Genomic DNA, 24,781 nt, shown 5'->3' with positions numbered 1-24,781 from the left:
TTTTCAAAATGTTCACTACATAAAACTGCCACAAGCTAAGTCCGATGATGCCCTCCTTGGTAACGCGGCCCCATTGCACCCTGGGTGACCAGAATGCATTATGATGCAATGCCTCTTTGCTTTATTTAAGCCTACACTGCTCCAAGAGGCTGGGCGCCTCCTGCCGCGGTCCTGCTAACCCGGCGGGCAGAACAAGGGCATACCAATGACCACTAAGTTGAGGAGCTGCTTCCCGCCCTGCCGCTTTTCCAATTCCGCTTTCACGTCTATCTGCTGCCTCAGCTTGCCAGACTTTCTCACTGGTGTCGGAGTGGAGCCCAGCTCTTCTGATGTTTGAAGGGAAGGAGGTGGGAGGGCAGATTTTGGAGTGCCGGTCTCAGGAATGTTAGGAGAAGCTACGCTCACATCATCACCAGGAGGCCCTTTGTGAGGAGCGCGCACACTGAGTCCATTTTCCTCAGAAGTTAAGCTGCAGAAAGATGAGAAAAACTGTGAGAAAGTCATTTCAGACACTGCCCAACTGAGTCAGGGGGCAGGGGTATCTCTTGGCAACCCCTGATATTCTGGGTCTCAGGTCTGTCAAGCTGGAAAAGAGAAGTGACCAGAGCCAATCCACACAAACGAACACTGGGAACCCTAGGTGTCTACTAAACATGAAGACTCCGCCCTGGCAGACAGCAGGCAGCAACGCTGCTGCATCCTAAGAGGTAAACACAGCTTTAAACTTTCAAATGTCTCTAAGATCTAAAAATGCCCATTCTGGGCCCAGGCCTACACCCACTGCTAGAACGGCAAGAATAAATTGGTAACAATGTTTCAGACACTTTGTCATATAATTTTATGATCTTAATTAACTTGATTTCTTATTTCTAAACGACCTTTCCAAAAGTGGAACCATCTGTTTATAAATCTAAAGGAGTAATCTCCTTGACTTGGACACTAAGACTTACCAGACTGTGTACTGACTATCTGTCCTGCACTTGATGTCTCAATCAGTTCTACTTACATGTCTAGAGGTAGAGTTACAATTCTCAGTATTAGTAAAGCAGACTGTGCTCTAAGCAATGAGTTACCTCTTACACATGTACATGGAGAGAAATGAATTGCCAGCGTGTATTTTACATTCTCTCATCCAAGTTCTAGCTTAGTTTAGCTTCCACAGTCAGTCAGAATCAGGAATGTGTATTTGTGATGTTATGGCCAGGACTGGGTGTATATGCAATGGTATAGCCAAAAATGAATTTTTGGATCAAATGGGCTTTCAAGAAAACTCAACACATTATAAATGTGATTTCTTGAACTCTTGGTAGCTTTTGTTTTCACATGTGTGTGTAGGTCGAAGAACAGCTAAAGGGTGTTGGTGGTTCTCTTCTTCCACCAGGTGGTTACTGGGAATCACAGGCAGCAAGGCTTCTAGCAAACACGGCTACCGTCTCCCTGGGCCATCCGCATGGTCATTGTTTAGGGTCTATCATTCTGAGAAAGCATGGCTGTTATATGCTTTTCTGTTATATATGTCTGGACTCTTTCTGAGACAGAATGTAGTGAGTCACTGGCTGACCTGACACTCAGGACATAGTCAGCCTAGAACGCATGGTGACCTGCCTGCCTCAGCCTCTAGAGCACTGGTGTGGCGGGGGTGTGCCTGCTAGGTCTGCCCTTCATACTTGACTTAATCCGAAAAGTAATTTGCTCATTTAAAAGTCAGAAAAAGGGCAGGGTGTGGTGGTTCATGCCTTTAATCCCAGCACTTGGGAGGCAGAGGCAGAGGCAGAGGCAGGCGGATTTCTAAGTTCAAGACCAGCCTGGTCTACAAAGTGAGTTCCAGAACAGCCAGGGCTACACAGAGAAACCCTGTCTCAGAAAACAAACAAACAAACAAACAAACAAAAACCAAAAACAAAACAAAAAGTCAGAAAAAAGTTGAACTCAGGTTAAACAACCTATACATTTTAGTTTTTCATGTTCCATTATTCAAGAAATATTTGTCCAGTGTTATTCGTGTGTCCATGTCTGTCTGCTTATGTTTTTAAGGCAGTTTCATTATGTAGCCAAAGCTGGTCTAAAACTTAGGCTCCCCTGCCACAACCTCTAGAGTATTAGGATCGCAACTGTGTAGAATGCCCAACTTCAGTATTATATATTGTGTGCTGTCAGACTACCAGAAACCTCTAATAAATTATCTGTATGTTAAATGATATTTCAAATCATTTGATCTGAGAGGATCCTGTTAATCGGAAACACTGTGACTAAAAGCCTGAAATTAAAAAAAAAAAAAAAGAACTAGAATACATTGTAATATATCTGACACACTATATATTATGATTAACTTGTATACATATAGCAAATGTTCAAACACTCCCAAAGGCTGGGGCTCCTGTGTCTAGACATAGTGCTGAGACATGAAATCTGAAAATTCGAGTCTACTAGAATAGTCTAAGAAAGACAGCTAGGACATGGTAGCCCATGCTCGGACATGGTGGCACATGCTGTCTCAAGCACCAAAAAGAAACAAGTCATTGATGGTAAGCTATGGACTGTGCGAAGGTGAACAGAGAGCTTAGCACAGTTGCAGAACTATTTACTCTGTGCTTTCCTTATAGATACCGCTCACCGCACAACACTGAAATCAATGGCAGGGCCTTTCCTCGTTTCTATGGTGTTTCTGACTTATCCAGATTATGACTCCTACAATGTATCCAATCCATCCCAATCTTTTCTTGGACATTTCATTTCTATATGAATTTTCCCACTGGGCCCTGTCAAAATGTTGACTCAAGAGACTTAAAAAAACAAAAAAAAAAGAAAAGCTTTACTACTTCGCAAATGTATGTTAAAATACTCTATATTTCCAAGGCTTTTGATTGGTAAGTATTTAACTGATGTCCTGTGATGAGCACTGTCTTCATGATGCATCTAGCACTGTGTGATCTCCTGGCCAGTGTTTGGGTTTTATGAAAGCTGTCCTTGGAAATGATCTTCTGTGGTTACTGTGTGTCCAGGTGCTGTTAGAAGCTCTGTGTAGATTTCCAATACAATGTATTACTTAAAGCTTATCTGCAAGCTGCTAAGACTTCGGAGACTCTCCAGATTGTGGCTGTGGCACCCTTAAAATAAGGGTTGTGTGTTTCAGTTATTTGCTCAATAAATGTCTCCCTAGCTGGACATACTGCTGCACACCTTTAATCCTGGCACTCAGGGAAGAGGCAGGTGGATCTTTGTGAATTCATGGCCAGTTTTGTATATGTAGTGAGTTCCACACCCTGTCTCAAACAAAACAAGAGACTTCCATAAAAGAATTAAATACAACTGAACACATTAAGGCTAAAAAGGGTATTTGTATTAATTCGACTCTATTTACAAGAGAAAAGGAAAACTTTTAAAATTGAACCAGAACTTAAAATTATCTGACTAGGTTAAAGTCGCAAAACAAAGATTATTTCACCCATTACCTAATTTGTACTAGAGGAATTCTGTCTCCTAGACCTGACTTATCACCACACTCAATTTGAAATCAAGTGAATAAAGTCTTACTTTTAAGTCCAAACACTGAACATTAAACAAGGGGACATATATTCCCATCTCCACAGATTTTTATAAAAGGAGCCAACAGTAAGGTAAATTCCTGAGACTGAATTTCACACGGCTAAAAATAAGTCATCCCTGCTAGTGTTTGCTGACGTCTGTTCCTTTTATGCTCTGGCAAATGAAGGATACATACCTTACAAAAAACCCTCTTTATTTGTTTTCTTTTTTATAAGACAGACCTCTGTCTGAGACCTCTAAGTAGCTGAGGATGGCCCTGAAGTCCTGGTCCTCCAGCTTCCACCTCCCAAGTGCTATCACAGCAGGTCCATGCCACAGGCCCAGCGAAAGTGGTATTTAGAGAATAGAAATGCTGACCAACTTTAAAGAGGCTAAATATTACATTGAGATGCATGTAACTCACTTCCCTTCTCCATTAAAGACTACTAGAAAAATTCTAAAGATTGATTTAAAAATACCAAGTATTATCAGTGTTGACAGTCGTTTTTTTCTAGATATCCCAAACTCTAGGAGTTTTTAATTGCATGTGTGATTGATACAGGGAACCATTTTATTCAGCATAAAAATTAAAAGAGGGGCAGGAGACATAGCTTACAGTGTACAAAGCGCTTGCTGTACAAACGTGAGGCTCTGTGTTCAGACCACCAGCACCCATAGGAAGGCTGGGCACGGTGGCTGCTGGGATTGCAAGCACACAGACCCCAAGGCTCCCTCCCTAGCAGCCGCCTTCTGTCTCCACAGTGAGACAATGACTGAGAGCATGCACAGCTCTTCAGAGGACCTAAGTTCATTTCCCAGCATCAACCTGGGGCAGATTCCTCCAGCTTCCTCTTCTGAACCCACAAGTACCTGTATTCACGTGCACATAACACACACAGGCACATTTACACAAAGTTAAAAAAAATCTTTAAAAATAGGTGAAGAGCAAGAAAGGAAAGCATCCATTAATCTCTGGCCATATGTTTAGATTGGTGAGTGCATATACACAAACTTTATGCATACACACACACAAATACACATACTTCATCCACACACACACAAATTTGTAAGCACACGCATTCTTACACTTATTACATCTACACACACAAATATGCAAACATACAAACACATAGTTGCAAAAAACTTCAAGACAGTATTTTTATTCTCTTTTTAATTTTTTTCCTTTAATGTATTTGCACATTTATGAGCTCCAAGTGTGTGTAATGCCTGCAAAGACCAGAAGGTGGCGCCAGATCTCCTAGAACTAGAGTTCCATAAGGTTGTGAGCCTCCATGTAGGTGCTGGGATTTGAACCTTAGTACTCTGCAAAAGCAGCCAGTGAGTGTGACTAACCACTGAGTCATCTCTCCATCCACAAAGCAGTATTGTAGCTATTGAGTCATTCAAAGACAAGGCTAAAATCAAAACCAACTTCTCAGCCCTGTCTGTCCTTTACTCTACACAAAGTCCATGAGATAGCTGAATTCCAGTGCTTTATTATGTAGAATTGAACAGGCTGCTCTAATCAACCCATAGGAGGCCATGGAGATTTTAAAAAGGGGTAGGGGCTTGCAAGTCTTACCCAGGCACTTCAAATCCCATGGTCTGCTTCTTCCCGGATACAGTCATTTTAGCAACTTTTGGCACAATTTCAGATTCACTCTGGGATGACCGAGATATAACTGATTTTCCTAATTAAGGAATAAAATATAAAAGGACAATTAATTTCCAGAAACATATGGCATATTATAAATTAGAGACTGTGATTGATTGACACAGACTTCACGCAGTGAGATAGAGTGAGGCCCATGCTGGGAAACCCCCGCCCTCTGGACACCCATGTTCAACCCACCAGATCGCTTTCAAATTTTGAGCTGACTGTTAAGTTTCAGTATTAAGAAACAAGGTGGTTTCTGCTCTGAGCCTTATTCCGACATTCTACCTAGATCCTCTACCTACCTCTGTGACCACACCCTTTCACAATACTAAAACTGTCTGGTCAGTTAGCAGATGGCTAAACTATTTTTGATTCATCAACTGATGAACAAGATGAAAATCTGCTGAAATTCTCTGGAACATTTCCTGTGTTTTACCTGCATAGAGCATTAGATACTGTGAGGTCTATGATACCCATAAATACAGGAGATGAGGACAATATAGAAAAATTAAAAGCATGAAGATAAGCTATGAGCTAGAGTATGAGTGTGCACATTTGACTCTTCATACATAACTCTCTAGTTTTAAAAATTAATTTTCAAGGAGTACCAACAGGAATGGATTCACAAAAACCTGGAAGCTACATGTTACACTACTAGTAAACACACCTATAGAGAGGACCATGTCAATCAGGAAAGATAAACTAATGCACAGACTCATGAAAACGCTTACTCTGTGCTCACTGTAGGCCAGGATTGCTGGAGATGCAAAGGTGAACAAGATGATGTGCTCAGAGAGTTCAGTCAGGGAACAGAAAACACATTTTAAAATATAAAGTTAAACTGTTGTCACCACTAGGAGGAGTTCATATATGTATAAGATGCGATGGCGGCACACATGAATTAGAGAGAGCCTCCCTAGACACGTGGGAGTTAGAGCTCCATGACAATCAATCAATCAATCAATCAATCAATCAATCAATCCACCAGTCAATCAAGAATAGGAGCATAACCAAAGCACAGTCCAGAAGGCAGTCTGGTCACTGAGCCGGCTGTAGGAGAAAGCTGTTCCGAGTGCCGAAGAGGTCAAACACACAGGACCACTGGGCCGGACAGCAGCCCCTCCTCCTGTCCTAGAGCCATGGCCAGCACGGGAAATGAGAGAAGATACAGTGACCACATGTGAAGACAACCATCTGAAGGTCAGGAAAACCATGACATCATACATCCAGAATCCTGACCACGCACCCAACAGCTTCACCCAAGTCAGGCAAGGCATGAACTGTAGCCTGCCTGCCTGCCTGCCTCTGTGGTTCATGAGCACATGACTGTAGGAGTGTTGGGGTAACCCATCCCCCTAGGCACACACAGTGACTCAAATGACTACATAGGTGTGCCTTTGTCTTTTCAATTGTTAGGTGCTGTGCTGGCAGGATATTTGGTATTGTCATTTCTTAGGCCCATTACCTGCTTTCTATATGAAAATGCGTGTCCTTCCTCACCTGCCCAATAGAAGATTCTCTGAGATTAGTATGTTAAAATGCAAGTAGCCAATTCGGGCCAAAAGGCAAGACATGGAGCTGGACCAGGCACTGCCCTGCTGCTGACTGGCTCAGACTGGATGAATAAGGATGAGGCTCTGTAGAATAAAGAGCTGGTGGATGAGGCTGGGTTAGGACCGGCAGTACCAGCAGTGCCATCAACTGGGGCAGGGAGGCCAGAAGCAAGAGCATGAGAAAGGCAGGGAGTGCCGTGTGGAGAGACACGGGTGGAGACTTAAGCAGCTCTCTCTAGTCAGGTGGGCTAGTAGAGAGACTGCCCAGCAAACAGGCCAACAGCCTTATACCATACAGACGGCTCCACATCTTTATTATTAGAACCCAAGTGGGGGCTCTAAAGCCCTGCGACAGAAGAGCATTAGAAATCTGGAGAGAGACAAGGGAACAAACCAGGGTGGTCCCATTACAAAGTCCTGAAAGTACTTTCCATTTAAGTGCACAGAAGCTGGGGGAGCCAGGGAGAGGTGACACCAAGAAAGGGAACAGAGGGCCTACAGCACCCCAGGACTCAAGGCTGCTGCTGATCAGGTGATAAGAGGCTGAAAACTCAGAACAACGTGGCTTTAGATAAAGGTCACTAGTCGATTACAAGAACATTTTAAAACAAAGGAAGTAAAAGCCAGAATAAGCCAAACAGCAGAAGGCATGTAAGAAAGCAGAGACATACACCCTATCTTTTCATCTGTGACTGTAAGTCACCATTCCTGACATCTTTCAAGTCTTAGTAATTCAACTGGAAGCAAAATCTGGCATGAACTAACATGAGGCTATGGGCAGCCTTTATTTCAGACACTCCAGGGTGGGAGGAGCAATGAGCTTGAGTAGAATCTGTTACTCAACCAGCAGGCTGGCAGACCCACGCTATGTGCATGCACTGCTTCTGTGAACCCGCGTGTTTCTGATATTCTGATGAGGACTACAGGTACACAGTGACTAACACTGCACAGCAGGAAGGGGAAGTGTCCAGGACCCCACTGGAAAGGAAACTGGAAAGGCTTGCTGTGCATGCTGCCAACACTCACACAGTTAAGAACACAGGAAGAGCAGGGTCCAAAGCACAGCCGACACCAAGGTGGGGCTGAAAGGGAAGGCAGAAGGCAGACATGGATGTCTGGGAACTAAATGATGAGACTTTCTCATGGATAACTTCCTTGTTTGTTTTGTTTTGTTTTAATATAATAGCTACTTTCCTGGTAAGACTGGAAAAAATGAGATTTAGGAAGAATTTTTAATAACAGAAGAATAGTGTTACACATAAACAGAAATGTAGCTGGGCATGGTGGCACACAATTTTAATCACAGCAGAGGCAGGAGGAGCTCTGAATTTGATGCTAGTGTGGTCTACGCAGTGAGCTCCAGAACAGCCAAGCTATGCAGAGACCCTGTTCAAAAAACAAAAGAAACACACACCAGGTGCTCAGAACCACGATGAGGGAACGTGCAGCATCTGCCTTTCTGCGACTGCCTTACCTCACTCAGTAGAATCTTTCTAGATCCATCCATTTACCTGCAAATGCCATGACTTTTTTAACAGCCATATAGTATTCCATTGTGAGTAAGTTAGACATTTTCACTGTCTGCCTGTTGAAGGACATGCAGCTGTCTCTATTTCCTGGCTCCTGTGGAGAGGGCAGCTCTGAGCCCTGCTGAGCAAGGGTCTGAGGAGTGCATGCTGAGCCCTTTGGGTGTGTGCCAAGAGTGGTGCAGCTGGATCACCTGGCTGAAGGTTCTCCAGATTGATTCATAGAGCGCCTGCACCAATCTGCATCCCCAATAATGAAGAGCAAGGGTCCTCTTTCTCCACAACCTCCCAGCAGGTGCTGTCCAGCCGCCTGTTCATCTTAGCTATTCTGACTGGGAGGAGGCGGAGCCTCACAACTGTTTTAATCTGCATTTACATGCTTTAGGTAATTACTAGTCATTTTTATTTTCTCTATCAAGATCTCTGTTTAGATTCTGAGCCCATTTTTAAATTGGATCATTTGTTTCCTTTAAATCTTTTTTTAATTCTTTGTACATTCTATTAATCCTCTTTCAGAGTCCGGTGAAGACTTTTTCCTCATTCGATTGTTTCGTTAGCTGTACAGAAGACTTTTAGCTCCATATCCTCAAATGCCAGTATATAGCATGGAGTATATAAGAATCCTAAAAACCAATCAAGTCTAAAGGACCACAGAGGTGGGGGCAGGGGCAGCAGGCACAGGTGACAAGAGGTAGGAAACAGTAGCAGGGAGAAGATGCGAGGTCAGTAAGAGAGAAGAGGAATAGTCAAACACAAAGCCATAAGGAGTAACTTTTATGTCTACCTAACATTATACTTGTACATGTAAGTGCATGCACACACACAGTTAACCCACTTAAACTATGCTTCCCTTAAAAACCATAGACTAACAAAAGCACTAGTACCAAGCATAAACTAGCTCCTTTGAAAGGGTTGGTCAGGGTAATCCAAATGACTCCCAGATAATATAGATTATAGATGTAGCTCTTGGTTGTTTCTCAGGGATTTGGGGTGGCTCTCTTGCTGAAGACAACACACACTATGGACACAGGCTCAGTTGACAGGAGCTGGATCTGACCCGAAAGCCTCTATCCTGTGACCTGGCTTCCATGGTTCCAGGAGATCATATGCAAGCTGCCAAAGGGCAGAGAGAGCAACTACACAGTCCTACCCAGCTTCAATCCCTGTGGACAACTACCAGCATTAAAGCCCATTCAACAAGAGAGAAATCATGTCTGGACCTAGTCAGCTCCCCAGGGCTCATGAGGTCATGAACCCTAACCCTAAAGAAGTAACTGTTAGCACCATTTTCCTACACTAGCTCAATTCCTTCCTTACTACACTCTGAATGTTATCACAGGGTAATGTGGCTACCATCCCTCAACACAGAAGCATCTTTTTACAGAATATGGAGACATGACCGGAAACCACTACTGGACACAAAGCAGAGATCAATAGATCATGGGGAGTCCGGCAGCAGCAGATACATGGACATCACAGCTCCTGCATCTTACGGTGCATAGTGCATCCTACGGCACAGGGAACACTGTGGAGGAGGACAGGAAAGACTAAGATCCAAGTACCAGGAAATCTACTGTGAAACAGCCTCTCCTAAGAAGGCCGCACGAACAGCACATTAACAATGGCAGTATCAACTGGTATGTTAATGTGAAAGGATGGAAATCACTCAGGGTCCAACACCTAAGCACCTCTCTACAAGCACCCAAGCCTGCAGAGAGAAGAGTTAGCCTCTCCCAGGATGAACCTCCTTTTGGCTGTTCAGTACAAAGTAGCTGGCCTAGAAACTACATACACACAACAGCAAAGAGAAAGGAGCTTTCATGCAGGGGCACATGAAAATAGTTCAAGGGAGAGGCTGGAGCAAGGGGCATGGGGAAGCTGATGTGATTCTATTCCAATTAAAAACTTTTAAAAACAACAAAAAATTAGGGGGTATTAGACCCTTTTTACACTTTGTGGTTATTAATGAGACATTAGCAGAAAAGGCACTGACTGCTGCATGCAAGGTCAAGGTTCTACCCAGCAAGTGCCAGGACAAAGTAAAACCTTAAGATATTACCCTCTAAAAAACTGAACTGTTTATAGACCAGGACCTCTAAGCTGGACACATGAGAAATGGAGAATACCAAATGAAGAGAACGGTCCTCGGGTCAAGAAAAGGCCATGGAGGCAATGGGAGTCAAAATGGATGTGAACTAGTTATGAGGGGAAGGAAATTCGACTGAGTGACTAAGTGGGTATCACTGCAAATGAAGCCAGATGAAAATCCTGGATTGCTGTGCACCATCGTACGGCATGATCATCAGGACCTCAGGAGGCAGGAGATAGCTGATAGCCAATGGCCAGAGTCTTTAATGAGCAAGAAAAGGAGCTGTGAGGTTGTAAAGCAGACGACTGCACAAGAATCAGCAGAGGCCTGACACAAGCCAAAGGAAACCAGCACGGAGCAGACACAGGGGAGTTCCAGCAACAATGAGGCTGGGCGAGCAGGAAAGGAAGGGCTGGTTTCCTAGGTCCTGAGGCTGAGAGTGAAGGGGATACATCTCAGGAAAGACTGGGGCAGCGCTATGGAGGGGTTGGCTTTTATGAGAAAAGCAAGGTCTAGAGTTCCCAGAGTGAAGAGGGAGGGAAGGCGAGAGATGCTTGGTGCACCATGACGGTGATGATGATAGTGACTGTGGTGGTACTGATGCTGCTCCTGCTGGTGATGAGGGTGACGGTGGTGAGGGTGATGGTGGTGGTGGTGATGCTACTGCAGCTGTTGATGGTGACTGTGGTAGTGATGATGGTGATGATACATAAAGAGGGCGGAGACGCCTGACTGGGTAAAACCAAAGGAGACAAGGTGGACTTGGACTTCTAAGAACAAGGAAAAGTACAGGATGAAAGTCCCACTCTGGGGCCCACAAGACTAACTCTAACTTCCCTTTAAGTTCATTTTTAGTACCTTCCAGTTTCATGAAAAACATCGATTCTTACATATTTACTACATTGAAATAATGTAATTTTTACTTGTAAGCATAGAGAAGTCAATGTGATGATCTTGCACTATTTTTAGGGATGCAGCAAATATTACTATGGTTTGTGTTTTCTATAAGACTCAAGATGCAACGTTTCAATTTTTTGATTAATCGAAAATAAACACAAGGATGCCAGTATTGTAGGTAAAACTACCACTGAAAGCACAGCACTAGCCTTCCTGTCTTCTAAGACAGATGATCCTTAAGAACACTAACAAAACCACAGGTCACTCCTAACTTCAAAATACAAATACACACACGACTTTGCTACTTCCAAGAGTTCACACTGTGTAAAGTCATTCTCATCATCAGCACCAGGCTGGATGGCAAACAAACCCTACCCAGGTCAGAAATACACCAACAACTCAGTCACAGATACATATAAGCATTCAAATAAGCAAACACACACACACACACACACACAGGGGGAGAGGGAGAGAATATCATATCCTTCCCAAGTAAGTGGAAATCCATTCACTGTGTGCAATAGATGTATTTGCAGTACATCTCACAGTGCAGCAGCAAAGGAGTAGAGAACAGGCCTCGGTGCCCCAGTCCCGCCCTTCTGTTAACCAGCTGATACCTTGCCCCTTTATAACTCTCCTCTCAAAGTCTTCTTGGCAGTCACAGGTTTGCACCAGTGGGGAATTAACCCTTCCTGTGACATAGCTTCCAGCTGGCCCTTCTCCTTAGCAATCTGGTAAATGAAGTGTGTCAAGTTTCCACTCACACATGAGGTGAAATAAATGGTTCCCAGCTCAGTGGATCTATGTATACACTGCTTTCGACAGACCACTATGAGGCCAAATTCAAACATGCCATTCATTCTAAGAGTATCAAGAGCCATGGTCATCCAGCCTCCAATCCAGGGCCATCCGAGGTGTGCATTCTAAAGATGCATAGTTAATGATTCGCCCTGAGTCCCCAGTACAATGGGAAGAACTGCATACGTGGTCCATCCTTCATTAAAACTAAGTTATTCACTTCATCAAACCTGGCTTTTCCATTTTATAGATACATAGGACATACAAGTTAAATGATTTCACTGTGATAACAGGGTCTACAGCCTAAGCCAATCACCTGCATGCCTACCCAGTTCACCTTCTTCATGCTACAGTTCCATCTGCAATAAAGCATTCTTAGAAAACGGCCCCTCCTGTCCCTCGTAGTCGCCCTTCGACTGATGCTTCCCCCAGAACTGCCTGCTTCCTTGTTAGCTTCAATGCTGGACTTAACCAAAGACTCTCTCACTGTGTACTTTTGTAAAGGATGCAAAGAGAGCATTGTGGTGTCATGTGTTACATACAGACTCTTGTTGGATTTAATGGTGATTCTTCTCAAAAACATCTAAGCCACTCTGAGACACAACTATAAGAATGTGAGACGTCTGGGCCTGAGTACACAAGGCTTCACTTTTAATCTGGCCCCAAACAGAACTAACAGAACTAAAACTCTAACAAACCAATAAACTTTTCAAAAAAGATTATATATACAGAATTGGCCTGGATGTGTGTCTGACTGCTAGAAGGATACCAGATCTCATTGTAGATGGTTGTGAGCCACCATGTGGTTGCTGGGAAGTGAGCTCAGGACTTCTGGAAGAGCAGACAGTGCTCCTAACCTCTGACCCTTCTCTCCAGCCCACATGAATCAATAAACTTTTAAGAAATATGTTTATGCATCTGGTCTTTGTCTCCCTCCCTCATAACACATACACACTCACACTCACAGAGAGCTTTGGAAGGACTTTTCCATTTACTAAAGATACAGTAAAATAGGTAACATTAAATATTCTTAGAAATTACTAAAAACTGTGTAGAAATGGGACGGTCAAATTAAGACAAGGTAAGAGAAAAGCAAAAGAAACCACAAGTGATAATTGTGAATTACCCATGAAAACCTGTGTGTCAACATTGTCTAATTCCTATACTTTCTCTACACCATTATAAAGGAATTGTCAAGTTTCTGCCTCAGGATCTCTCTGTCCTCCATAGATACATAGTTTCCTCACTGTGGCTATCAATTTAAACAAGTCTCATGTGAAAAGAAATCTAAGAATATACTACCAGGAACTGTATTGGGCACAGCCCTTGTCACATCCACAAAATGAGTATCTGCTTGGGGATGAAGCTGAAATGCACGTATTTGCAAGAACACAAAAAGCAAAATCCCAAACGAAGCTAAGAAATCAACTTTCATTATAAAGACAGATTATCATTGAGTAGTATTTTAGAATAACTGTAATTTGAAAATAATCACTGAAGTTTGTACTCAATCAAGATCATCAATTATAGTATTTAATTGGACACTTCTATGTCCATTTAGCTTCCTGAGTTCTTACATAACTACAATGATAGGATCAAGAGTATTAGAACAAACATGAACCGAGCCACACGATAGGAACTCAAAGTGCATTTACCTTCTCTAGAACCCAGTTCTATTTGCTTAAGAATTATGGTCAGTCTGAGAGAATGAGCAGTAACACGTGTAAATCAGAAACGACAGGAAACCTGAACTTACAGCTACCAATCGAGACTTTCTATACAATACCCAGAGAATATTTAAATCAGGGAATGTCATTAGAATAGCTCAATAAATTAGAGAATCAGAACTACTCCAGCCAGGAGGGATGAATTTATGTCTGTTACACATTTAAATAAGCCAATAAGAAGTGAGCACATAGAAATAGAAATGTACAGCCAGTCGGTCATTTCCTGACAGCTCTTTCAGTGTTCTGATATTCTGCTAAAGGAATGAAGGCAGAGGAAGTGCAAGGGTGATTCCGTTAAGCATGTTTCCGCTTACAGAGAAGTATTTCAGCGTAAAATCTATTCTGGATTCATCAAATTCTCAAAAAGTAGGCTTCCTCAGTGTTGCTGACATTCTGAATGTGATCATTTGCTGCTGTGAAGAGACTGTCCTCAGCATTATCAGATATTTGGCAACACTGCCCAGACCTCTCCAGAGAGTGGAACAGAATTCCTGCAGTAGAGAGCCCCAGCTGTTGAGAGCATTAGCCGAGGAATTAAGTGCACAGCACAGATATTATATAAAGCCACTTCCGTCAAGCCAGCGACTCTAACACTTTCCCTACCTGTCAGCCAGGAAACTTCATTTACTGCTGATTCCTTTCTTCAAAGTTTTTTCTACCCAACTAACACCACTTCCTTTACTTTTCTTCTCATGACCACCATTCAGATTTGTTTCTTCCTCTCTCAACTACTGAGGACCCGATGTCTGCAGAGTCTGATAGTGTCCTATCTTCTATCCCTTTTCAATAAACCATCTCTTTCCTTTGTCACCAGAGTCCTTTCCCCCATGTTCACACTAAAATATATTCAGTGTCTCCGTACAAGGAAAAAATAAAACAAACAAAACCCAAAACCCACTATTACTATACACAGGCCTTTGCAACATGGCCCCAGTGTATGGTTAAAACCCCATCTCTATCTTGTTACTCCTGTCTGCAGACTGGGGTCCTTTGGCATCAACAATTTGATTCCTCAACTATGGAGCAATAGCAATACCATGTCTATGTTCTATACAAATGTCCTAACCTTCATGAAAACTATAGATTTATTATTATTATTTCAAGATTCATGAATAGGAAGCCAACTTCTACACTCAATTGAGATTTGCTATTCCTGTGAAGTAAAAACTACAAAACTGTCTCCCCTAGGTAACAAAGAATAGAACCCAGTACATACAAATCTCCGTGCACCTTTGCACCCTGTCGGAATACCAATAGCACACCCCATGTCAAGGACTCCAACCAGTCTCTCGGAGGTTACCTCTGTGCCTAGTTTTCTTCTCAGTAAAATTATTTTTTTTATTGTAGTCTATATAGTGGGCATTTCTGATGAACTGAAAGAATCCAGATACATGCAGTGCCTTAACAAGTGACTACCAACAGAAAGGACACAGAGTCTGTGGAGTTCTAATCACACCAGAATTATAGACACTCTGGCAATAAGTCGCTCATGATAGAAAGAAGAAAAGCTCCAACTGTGTGACACTGTGGTAGGAACTGGATAAAAATAGACCAAATAGACCCTGATTATAACGTAAAAGGAAGTCAGTATAGGAGGAAAACAGTAATAATGACAGCACTCCACGAAGGAACCCCACCTAAACGACGACACCACCAAGAGCTTCGCTCACGAGACTCTACTTGCACACTGGCTGTTTCAGAGCTTTGCACGTCAAATTATGACATCACCCTGAACACAAGCAGGGGCGGTAGTTTGGAGATTCATTCTGAGGGATATGTTTGACACTAAGATAAGATGGAAAGAAGTAGCATGGTTAAGAGAGTTCTGAGAGATGGGGAGCACTGTGGCATGCAGGAAAACAGGAACTTAGTGGCCGCTCAGACTAACCAGATGCACTATGAGAACATGGGGTGAGATGATCATGTGGTCAATCAAATAAATTGAGAAATGGGGTACAGAGCTAAACAAAGAATTCTCAACTGAGGAAAAGCAAATGGTCGAAAAGCACCTAAAGAAATGTTCAACATCCTTAGTCATCAGGGAAATGCAAATCAAAACAACCCTGAGATTCCACCTCACTCCAGTCAGAATAGCCAAGATCAAAAATTCAGGTGACAGCAGATGCTGGCAAGGATGTAGAGAAAGAGGAACACTCCTCCACTGCTGGTGGAATTGCAAGCTGGTACAATCACTCTGAAAATCAGTCAGTTCATCAGAAAACTAGACATAGTACTACCTGAGGACCCAGCTATACGACTCCTGGGAATATAGCCAAAAGATGCTGCAACATATAACAAGGATACATGCTCCACTATGTTCATAGCAGCCTTATTTATAATAGCCAGAAGCTAGAAACACCCCAGATGTCCTTCAACAGAGAAATGGATACAGAAAATGTGGTCATTTATACAATGGAGTACTGCTCAGCTATTAAAAATGATGAATTCATGAAATTCTTAGGCAAATGGATGGAACTAGAAAATATCATCCTGAGTGAAGTAGCCTAACCACAAAAGAACATACATGGTATGCACTCACTGATAACTGGATATTAGCCCAGAAGTTCGGAATACCCAAGATACAATTCACAGATCACATGAAGCTCAAGAAGGAAGACCAAAGTGTGGGTGCTTCAGTCTTTCTTAGAAGGGGTAACAAAATATTCATGGGAACAAATATGGAGACAAAGGTGGAGCGAGACTGAAGGAAAGGCCATCCAGAAACTGCCCCTCCTGGGGAATCTATCCCATATACAGTCACCAAACCCAGACACTATAGTGAATGCCAATAAGTGCATGCTAGACAGGAGCCTGATAGAGCTGTCACCTGAGAGGCTCTGCCAGTGCCTGAAAAATACAGAGGTGGATGCTCACAGTCATCCATTGAACTGATCACGGGGTCCCCAATGGTGGAGTTAGAAAAAGGACTGCAGGCGCTGAAGGGGCTTGCAACCCTTAGGAAGAACAACAATATCAACCAACCAGATCCCCCGGAACTCCCAGGGACTAAACCACCAACTAAAGAGTACACATGGAGGGACCCAAGGCTCTAGCTGTATATATGGCAGAGGATGGTCTTGCCAGGAATCAGTGGGGGAAGAGGCCCTTGGTCCTGTGAAGGCTCGATGCTCCAGTGTGTAGGGAATTCGAGGGTTGGGAGGCGGCAGTGGGTGGGTGGGGGCACACCCTCATAGTAGCAGGAGGAGGGGGAATGCAATAGAGGGTGAGGGGGTAATTGGGAAAGGGGATAACATTTGAAATGTAAATAAATAAAATATCCAATAAAAAAAAGTTAATCATGGCACCAGGTTCTCCAAGAATTAAAGGGAGGAAAATAAATGTCAGATGAACTCAAGAAAAGAAAAATAATAAGGAATGAACTGAGTGCTGCGAAGGGAAAACCATGAAAACAGGAACCTGTGACTGCTGAAACTGATCAGATACAGTAATCAACAGACTATGGTGACGACCAGTCACCATGCAGGTAATGAAGACAGCTGCGTGGGGTGATGGGCTGAGACTCCATATGAAACACCCGACTATAAGGCTACGGAGCACAATATGTACACAAGCCATTAATCAACTGAAGTCACTAAGACCCATACAGCTAATACAAGGTGAAGTGCAAGGAAGCAGCCAAGTTAAGAATGCTCAGTAGAATACGAACCCACTCCCCTTGCAGATCAAATGAGGTTAAAATGGAACCAAGCTCCACATATTATGAACTTTGACGTGGTCAAACCCAACGTTTTATAGACAAATATTAGATAACTACTCAAGATCGTGCAGGTGACTAAGGCTGGCCTTTGCTCATTTTCTCCAGGATTTCCCAAGGCATCTTCTCTTTGGTCCCACTGTGTCCTGATTGCACCTCCTCAAAATGACAGACATGTTTTCCCAAGAAAACTGAATCAGGGTCATTCTAAACTAAAAACCCTGAGTCATGCACCTCTAGGAAATGCAAACGTGTTGCCCACATCTGATGCGGTGAGTCTAGTGAGGCAGATCATGGATTACTGTCTGAGATACTTCTCAAAAGGCAATGCTCAAGTCAATCCTGCCAGGCAGGGGGTGCCAGGCAGGGGGGTGCCAGGCAGGGGGGTGCCAGGCAGGGGGGTGCCAGGCAGGGGGGTGCCAGGCAGGGGGGTGCGTGCCTTTAAATCCAGCACTGCGGAGGCAGGCGTAGTGAGCTCCAGGCTAGCCTGCTCTACAAAGCAAGTTCAAGGACCTGCAGGGCTAATACCTGGGCATTCTTCTGCTCATGCCGATTTTTAGGAGGTTGGAAAGGCATCAGATCCAAGCTATACATTCCAGTGAGATCTGTCAATTTTAGATCACGGGTAAAAGCAAAAGCTATCTAACTTATGAGTTAGCTATATGTACTATAGTACAAATATTAAAATATAGAGTGTGTCTTATTTTTCAAACTGGTCTATTCTAGTTCCAGTTATTTTTGTAACAAAAATACCCTACACAATATACAGTCCAGTGAATGAAATATCCTAGGCATTCAAGTGTTTACAGCATAACTGTATAATTTTGTATATGGAATGAAGCACACACTCTAACCTAGTGGTTCTTGCATTAGGAGATGCAGATGGACTGGATAACACAGACACAACTGCAAGCATGAGAACCCAAGTCCGGATCCTAAGCACCCATGTAAAAGCCAGGTATGGATAACCGTGGTTTTAACCCCAGGGAAGCACTGACCAGCCAGTGAAGAGCAACCCTTGGCTCATCGAGAGATCCCTCTCAAAAGACAAGGAGGAAAAGCAATTGAGGAAGGCAACTTGGACATCAACCTCCACATGTGCCCACACAAAGAGGACAACCGGCACACACACATGCATATACACCATGTACACAGATCAAGCACACACACAGACACATGCATGTAAATATCACATACATATACATTCTCACACAGACACATGCACATGGATATCACACACTCACAGATACACACCCCTCACACAGACACACGCACATTTCACAGACACACCTTACACAGACATACACACATACCCATTTCACATAGACACACTTGGGCATACACACAAATCTCACACACAGATATTCACACACAAACACACAGATAGAGACATTCACACTTCACAGATACACTCAAAGAGACATACACACCTCACAGACACAGGTACACACACACACACACACATATATACACATATATACACACACCTCATATAAGACACCCAGACATACACACCCCTCATACACACTTTACACACGTGCACATATATCCTTGCATCTCATACACACAAACACCTCACACAGACACACATGCACACACACACTTCACACACAAACCCATACACAGAAGACAGACAGACAGAAGGAAAACACTGCACCCCCGCTCCGCCCCCCTCTGAAGACTGTTCTCACCAGGAGAAACTGATTCTGACCGGCGCCTTTCTCTAAGGAAAGAAAATAATAATTGAGAACCACTGCAGCTGTCACCTGGGGTAAATCTCCCTCCACACACAGAGAAGTGGGGCTCAGAGAAGCTAATGCATGGGCTGGCCTAACAGCCTTTGCCAGTCTAAGCACCTACCACTCAGTGCGCGCTTTCAGGCTCATTACAGGTGTAAGCAAACGCACCCAAGAAAGAAACCCACTCAGATGACGGTTTAAGGTTTGTTCCCCTAGAGTTTAATTTTAAAAATAACTACTTAGCCTACTCAATAGGACTCTCTTTCCCTGCCACAGACATTAATCTTCAACATGATTGCAAAATACCTGAACATACACTATCACTACAAAGTACTAAACAAATAAAAACTGTTATCTATGGGAAAATCTTACTAAACTGAACTGAAAAACCAGGGAGCCCATAACCCACAATTGCAAGAAACACAGGGACAGCTTTTAAATACAAGCCTGTAGTATCAGAGGGATTTTAACCTAGACCTGTTGTCAAGCATGGGTGAGAACCCTGGATTTGCTACCAGCATTGGGGGCTTGAGGGGGCGGTGTGGAGACAGACAGAGAAGGGGTAGATAGAGTAGGGAGGAGAAGACACTATAAACAACATTTTTGTTTTAAATTAAAAATGACTTGCCATAAAAGGCACCTGTTGCTAAGCATGGGGGCCTGAGTTCCACCCCGAGACCCTTGCTGGAATGTGGACTAGGTTTTCCAGGACAGTCCACGTTCTGTCACCAATCCTGTTCCTGTAAGTGTATTCAATATACCATAAAGTCCAAATACATCCACATACGTTAACATGTTCAAAATTTCAAGAAATGATGTTGACTTTCAAAAGAAAAACTTCAAATAAATCACTTCACTGAATCTAACCGAACATTAAAATTCTAGTTATCAGATGTACACTGAGACTTTGAGACTAGAGACTGGACCACTTCCTTCAACAGTCCAGCTGCACTCTGGTCTGAACGATCCCTCAAATCCATCATTCAGCACCCACTAATGAAGGGGACAGACAAGACAGAATCGCTGGGGCCAGATTTCAAGTCTTTGGAAGTAACACCAAATCCATTAACTTGAGAAAACAAAAACTTCAAGACCTGGGGAAGGAGCTCAGAGGCTGATTTGCTTGCTGAAAAAGCCTGAGGACCAGTGTTCAGATCCCCAGAAACTCGTCAAAATGTCAGGCTTAATGTCAAAGTTGCATATGACAGCCCACATGTAATTATAGTGCCAGAAAGAGAACATGGCATTCCTAGAACAAGCTGGCTAACAAGACCACCAATATGGGGTAGTTCTGGTTTGACCGAGCTCCTGCCTCAATGAGGAAAGCAGAAGAATCAACCCTGGGCAGCCACATGCAGAGTACCTACTTGTATACACACACACACATGCACAAACATGTATACACACAAGCACACTGTACATACATTCATTTATGCATGCAGTAAGTAGATTTCAATGTATGCTTGAGTTCTCATAAACCTTGATACAAAGTAAAAGTTGTAGCCATCAGAGCAGTAACAACTTTTCTTGGTCACTTGGGAAAGAGCTGATACAGTGCTTGAGAAATTATTCCTTACATCACTGTATTTGGGCTTGGGGAGACAGAAGCTGGTACCGTGTTTACTGTAAGGCAGGGCGACCGACCTGGTTTTAATCCTCAGGATCCACATAAGAAGCCAAGCCAGGGAGGGGGAAGGCAGACCCTAGCTCAGCGGTCAGGCAGCCCCTGCATCTGAGTGAGACCATGTTCCAAAACACAAGGTGGGCGAGTAACTCCTGAGATGACACCAAAGACTGACCTTTGGCCTCCATATGTGCATATGCACAGAAAAAAAAAAAAAAAACCAAACTCACATATCTGAACAAAACCACATTTTATTTATTAATACTATTATTGATCTGACCAAAAAGTTTGCTTGTTAGGCCAAAATTATAATAGCCTGAAAACTAAAGCCTTTCCTACATTACAGGAAGAAGTTTAAATCCTCACCCACATCCACCCAGGAAAGCCATCTATACAAGTACACTGCTGCTCTTCAGCACTCTATCGTGGGCGTTTATCTCATTTTCACTCCAGATTTCTCTAAGATCCCCATGAATTTCCTACTTTGAGTACCTAACACTTGACACTCATCTAACATCACGACTACTCTAAGAATTGTGTGTGAGCAGACTGCTTTCAAAACTAAAGCGAGCTTGGGGCTGACAGCACGGAGCTGCAGGATCTGAGGTCTCTGCCAAGCACCTACCACCCACCCGGTAGCTCACAACCATTTCCCTGAGGGGGTAAAAAAAAAATCTCTGTATATGTTTTGAGTATATTAAAGAACATACTTTAGAGTGCTAAAAAATGGGCAAGTAGTGGAAAGTTAGCAGATAATTCATCTAAACTACAAATCTCTGAGTTAGTCAGTTGGGCAAAGCGAGTGCCTCAGTTCACTAAAGGGGATTCTGAGAACCAAGAGCGGTTGCCTCAGCTTGGGCATTTTCCACCTGTGAGATGCTGTGCTCGCAAGATCACAGGGGAGCTTGCTTCTCCCAGAAGCCTGTGAGGCAGATTCCGACCTCTCCAGTAAATGGTACAGAAGCAATGCTAACGCACAGCAAACCGCTCCAGGTACCACCGTTTTCAGGCACTCTGACAGCTGGTGTCATGACTGCCCAAGAAGTGCCACATATCTGTCCCCGCACCTGGCAGCTCACTCACAGGTACAACTTCCATACAAATTAACACTCATCAGTGTGAAATGAAACCCTTTACTAAAGAGCCTCAGCAATGCTATTAGGACTCAAAATTCTATGTAAAATCAGTTTAATAAACATCTTACAACAGCCACCCCTTTCATCTCTCAGCGTCACAACAGAATCATACCTGTCACGAAATAACTGAGACTGCACAACAAACAACTTAAATTCAGGTGTATTTGGTTAAATAAAATCACCAGACACCGCCTCAGTGGGCTACTACAAAGCTCTTCAAGGGGGCTAGAGACATGGGCTCAGGGGTAAAGCACACATACAGCCCTCTCAGGTCTGAGTTCAGGTCCCGGCAGCCTCTTCAGGAAGGTAGCTCACACCTGCCTATAACTCCAATCAGAGGATATGATGTTCTTTCTGGCCTCTATAAGTTGCATTCACACATGTGTGTGCATGCAAGCACACATACATAATTAAAAATACAATCTTAGAAATAAGGTTTTAAGGAAGCTAGCTAGAGTGGCACATGGCTGCAACTGCAGCATTTGTGAGGCAGACGCAGGAGGAGTGAGCAAACATCCCAGGCTTCCCACCCTTTGGGTTTTGAGAGCCCGAGCTCTGACTTTCTCTGTAACCCTGACGCTGGCATACTTCTCTCTGAAGTCTTTCTAGAAAGGAATAGAAGTAGTGAAACCTGGTTTCACTGAATTGATCTCTCCTCTCCCTCCACTGTGTTCCTCACTAAAATATTCAGTAGTAAGTAGCATGTATTCAAAGACTGAAAGACTTATCATTGCCATAGAATGAAATAATTGTATGTAAATATATCTAATTTTAATCCTGATAATTTTAAAAACAAAGTTACTAGGATTAAAAGGAAGTTCTATGTAATATTCAAGTAACTTATATGCTTTAAATAAAAAAGCTTTAAGAATCTAAAGTAAATTATTTTTAAATTAAGCAATTCATGCTTCAATTTTTCCAGTGTAGGTGTATATATGAAGAGACTCTGAGAACATTACGGAGTACTTAAGCTTCTTCACTGAATTCAACCACTTCCTCTGAAAAAACTCCCACATAACAGTAAGCACAAAGCCAATTCATTCTCAGTTATCTTTACAAGATGTATACATTCTTCTTATTGTTTGAATAAAAATACTCAGTAAAGGATCAATTAGTGAAAACTTTCCAAGAAAATACATTTATAATGGAAAATTAGAGAAGTTACTTACTTATGCCTATTTTAACAGCCTAGAAAACCAGAACTGACTGCAGTAAAATGAAATCTATTTTAGTGCATTACTACTGCAAGGTCACATAAACTGAGTAGCAGTCAGACTCTCATCTTAACCCTTCATTGTAAAGTCTTCAGACCAATCACAGGACACTTCCAGGATGCCATGAGAGAGGAGAGAGGCTGCAGCTCCTACCAGCAGCCCATCCCCACCACTCCCTCGCTTCCACTCTGAAGCCTGAGGGATCGAAGCACAAGGAGGAGCAAGGGATCTTAGACAGGAGCTTGGCACTCGTAGGAAATAACTCAGCCATGGTCTAAGGATACTTTTAAACAACACCATCTCCGCAGTCACACCTGGTACAGATACACAACACGGGGTCTGCATGATAAAGCCACTATTGAGACATGATTTTTTGGGGGGAGGGAGGGGGGGACGAGGTCCCTCTCTGTATAGTCCTGGCTTGTCCTGGATGGAACTCACTATAGACCAGGCTAGCTTAGAATTCAGAGATGAGCCTGCCTCTGCTCTCCAGAGTGCTGTGATTAAAGGTGTGAGCCACCCCAGAGGTGACAAGGTGAGCACATCAGAGAACTGACGGGTTGTGCTGACTTAAATCTTCTCTCATACACTCATTTAACAACTCACTCATACGAACTGTATGGGTGACCCATTCTTAGGCTATGTGCATTTTCTACCAGCATGTTTTAACATATATGTTAACAGAGTTATCAAAATTAAGAAAGATAACATTTAATACACTATTTTAGAAATAACACGAATTACTATTAAAGGTAAGAGGTTTAAGCTATGTCTCAAAGAAAGAAAATGAAGTATTTATAAAACTGTGCTGAGCCTGAATCCAGAGTAGAATATAGCAAGGTCAAGAATACAAGACGGCCTGAGTTTGGCCTTGCACACTCCCCGTTACTCTTCAGTGATGCTGTAGAGTATGAACTTCCAGCAGCTGGACGGATGGTTCAGCAGTTAAGTGTGTCTCCTGCTCCTGCATGGACGTGAGTTCTGTTCTGAGGACACACACTGGATAAACCACCTGTAACTTCAGCTCCAGGGGATTTTGATGCCATCTGCTGGCTCCCGTGGAAGCTGTGTTCATGTGTACATACAACCCCACACACATACAGAATTTTTTTTTTTTTTTTTTTTTTTGTTTTTTTTTTTTGGTTTTTTTGAGATAGGGTTTCTCTGTGTAGCCCTGGCTGTCCTGGAACTCACTCTGTAGACCAGGCTGGCCTCGAACTCAGAAATCCGCCTGCCTCTGCCTCCCGAGTGTTGGTATTAAAGGCGTCCACCACCACGCCCGGCTTCAGAATTTAAAATATGAACTAAATATATTTTTTTAAACTAAATGATTTCCCTCTTCCTCAAATAAAAAATATTCAAACGGGGCTGAGACATGGAGATACTCTAAGAAAAATAAAGAAAACTTAACAGCAGACAAAGAATGCAGAATATGAATGAGAAAATACTTTTTGATCTAATTTATTTTCACTTTATGTACATTGGTGATCTGACTGCATGTATTTCTGTGCAAGGGTGTCACATCCCCTGGAACAGGAGTTACAGACAGTTGTGAGCTGACATGTGGGTGCTGGGAATTGA

At 43.0% G+C, this 24,781-nt stretch overlaps 1 protein-coding gene and 1 long non-coding RNA gene across 9 annotated transcripts in view; one reads left to right on the top strand and one right to left on the bottom strand.

Annotated features, from left to right (window-relative positions):
* Hbs1l (Hbs1-like (S. cerevisiae)) overlaps positions 1–24,781 on the bottom strand; it is a 72,911-nt gene that overhangs the window by 26,707 nt on the left and 21,423 nt on the right. For 7 of the 8 annotated variants that reach the window (XR_380070.1, NM_019702.2, XM_006512803.4 and 4 more), the window contains 2 exons: positions 5,108–5,216; positions 204–469 (listed from right to left, as the gene is read on the bottom strand). Coding sequence is in view for 5 of the 8 variants with exons in the window: in NM_019702.2 (NP_062676.2) it covers positions 204–469; positions 5,108–5,216 (375 nt within the window). In the remaining 3 variants the exon portion in view is untranslated. The remainder of the gene's footprint in view (positions 1–203; positions 470–5,107; positions 5,217–24,781) is intronic. The other variant, NM_001042593.1, reaches the window with a different exon arrangement.
* 4930455C13Rik (RIKEN cDNA 4930455C13 gene) lies at positions 128–23,095 on the top strand. Its single transcript, NR_045352.1, has 4 exons — positions 128–707; positions 17,596–17,759; positions 18,361–18,445; positions 22,909–23,095. It is a non-coding gene; the product is annotated as an RIKEN cDNA 4930455C13 gene (long non-coding RNA).

The sequence above is a fragment of the Mus musculus genome, chromosome 10 (assembly GCF_000001635.26).
Source record: "Mus musculus strain C57BL/6J chromosome 10, GRCm38.p6 C57BL/6J".
In the NCBI taxonomy this organism is placed as follows: domain Eukaryota; kingdom Metazoa; phylum Chordata; class Mammalia; order Rodentia; family Muridae; genus Mus; species Mus musculus.
This window is presented reverse-complemented; position numbering and strand designations above follow the sequence as displayed.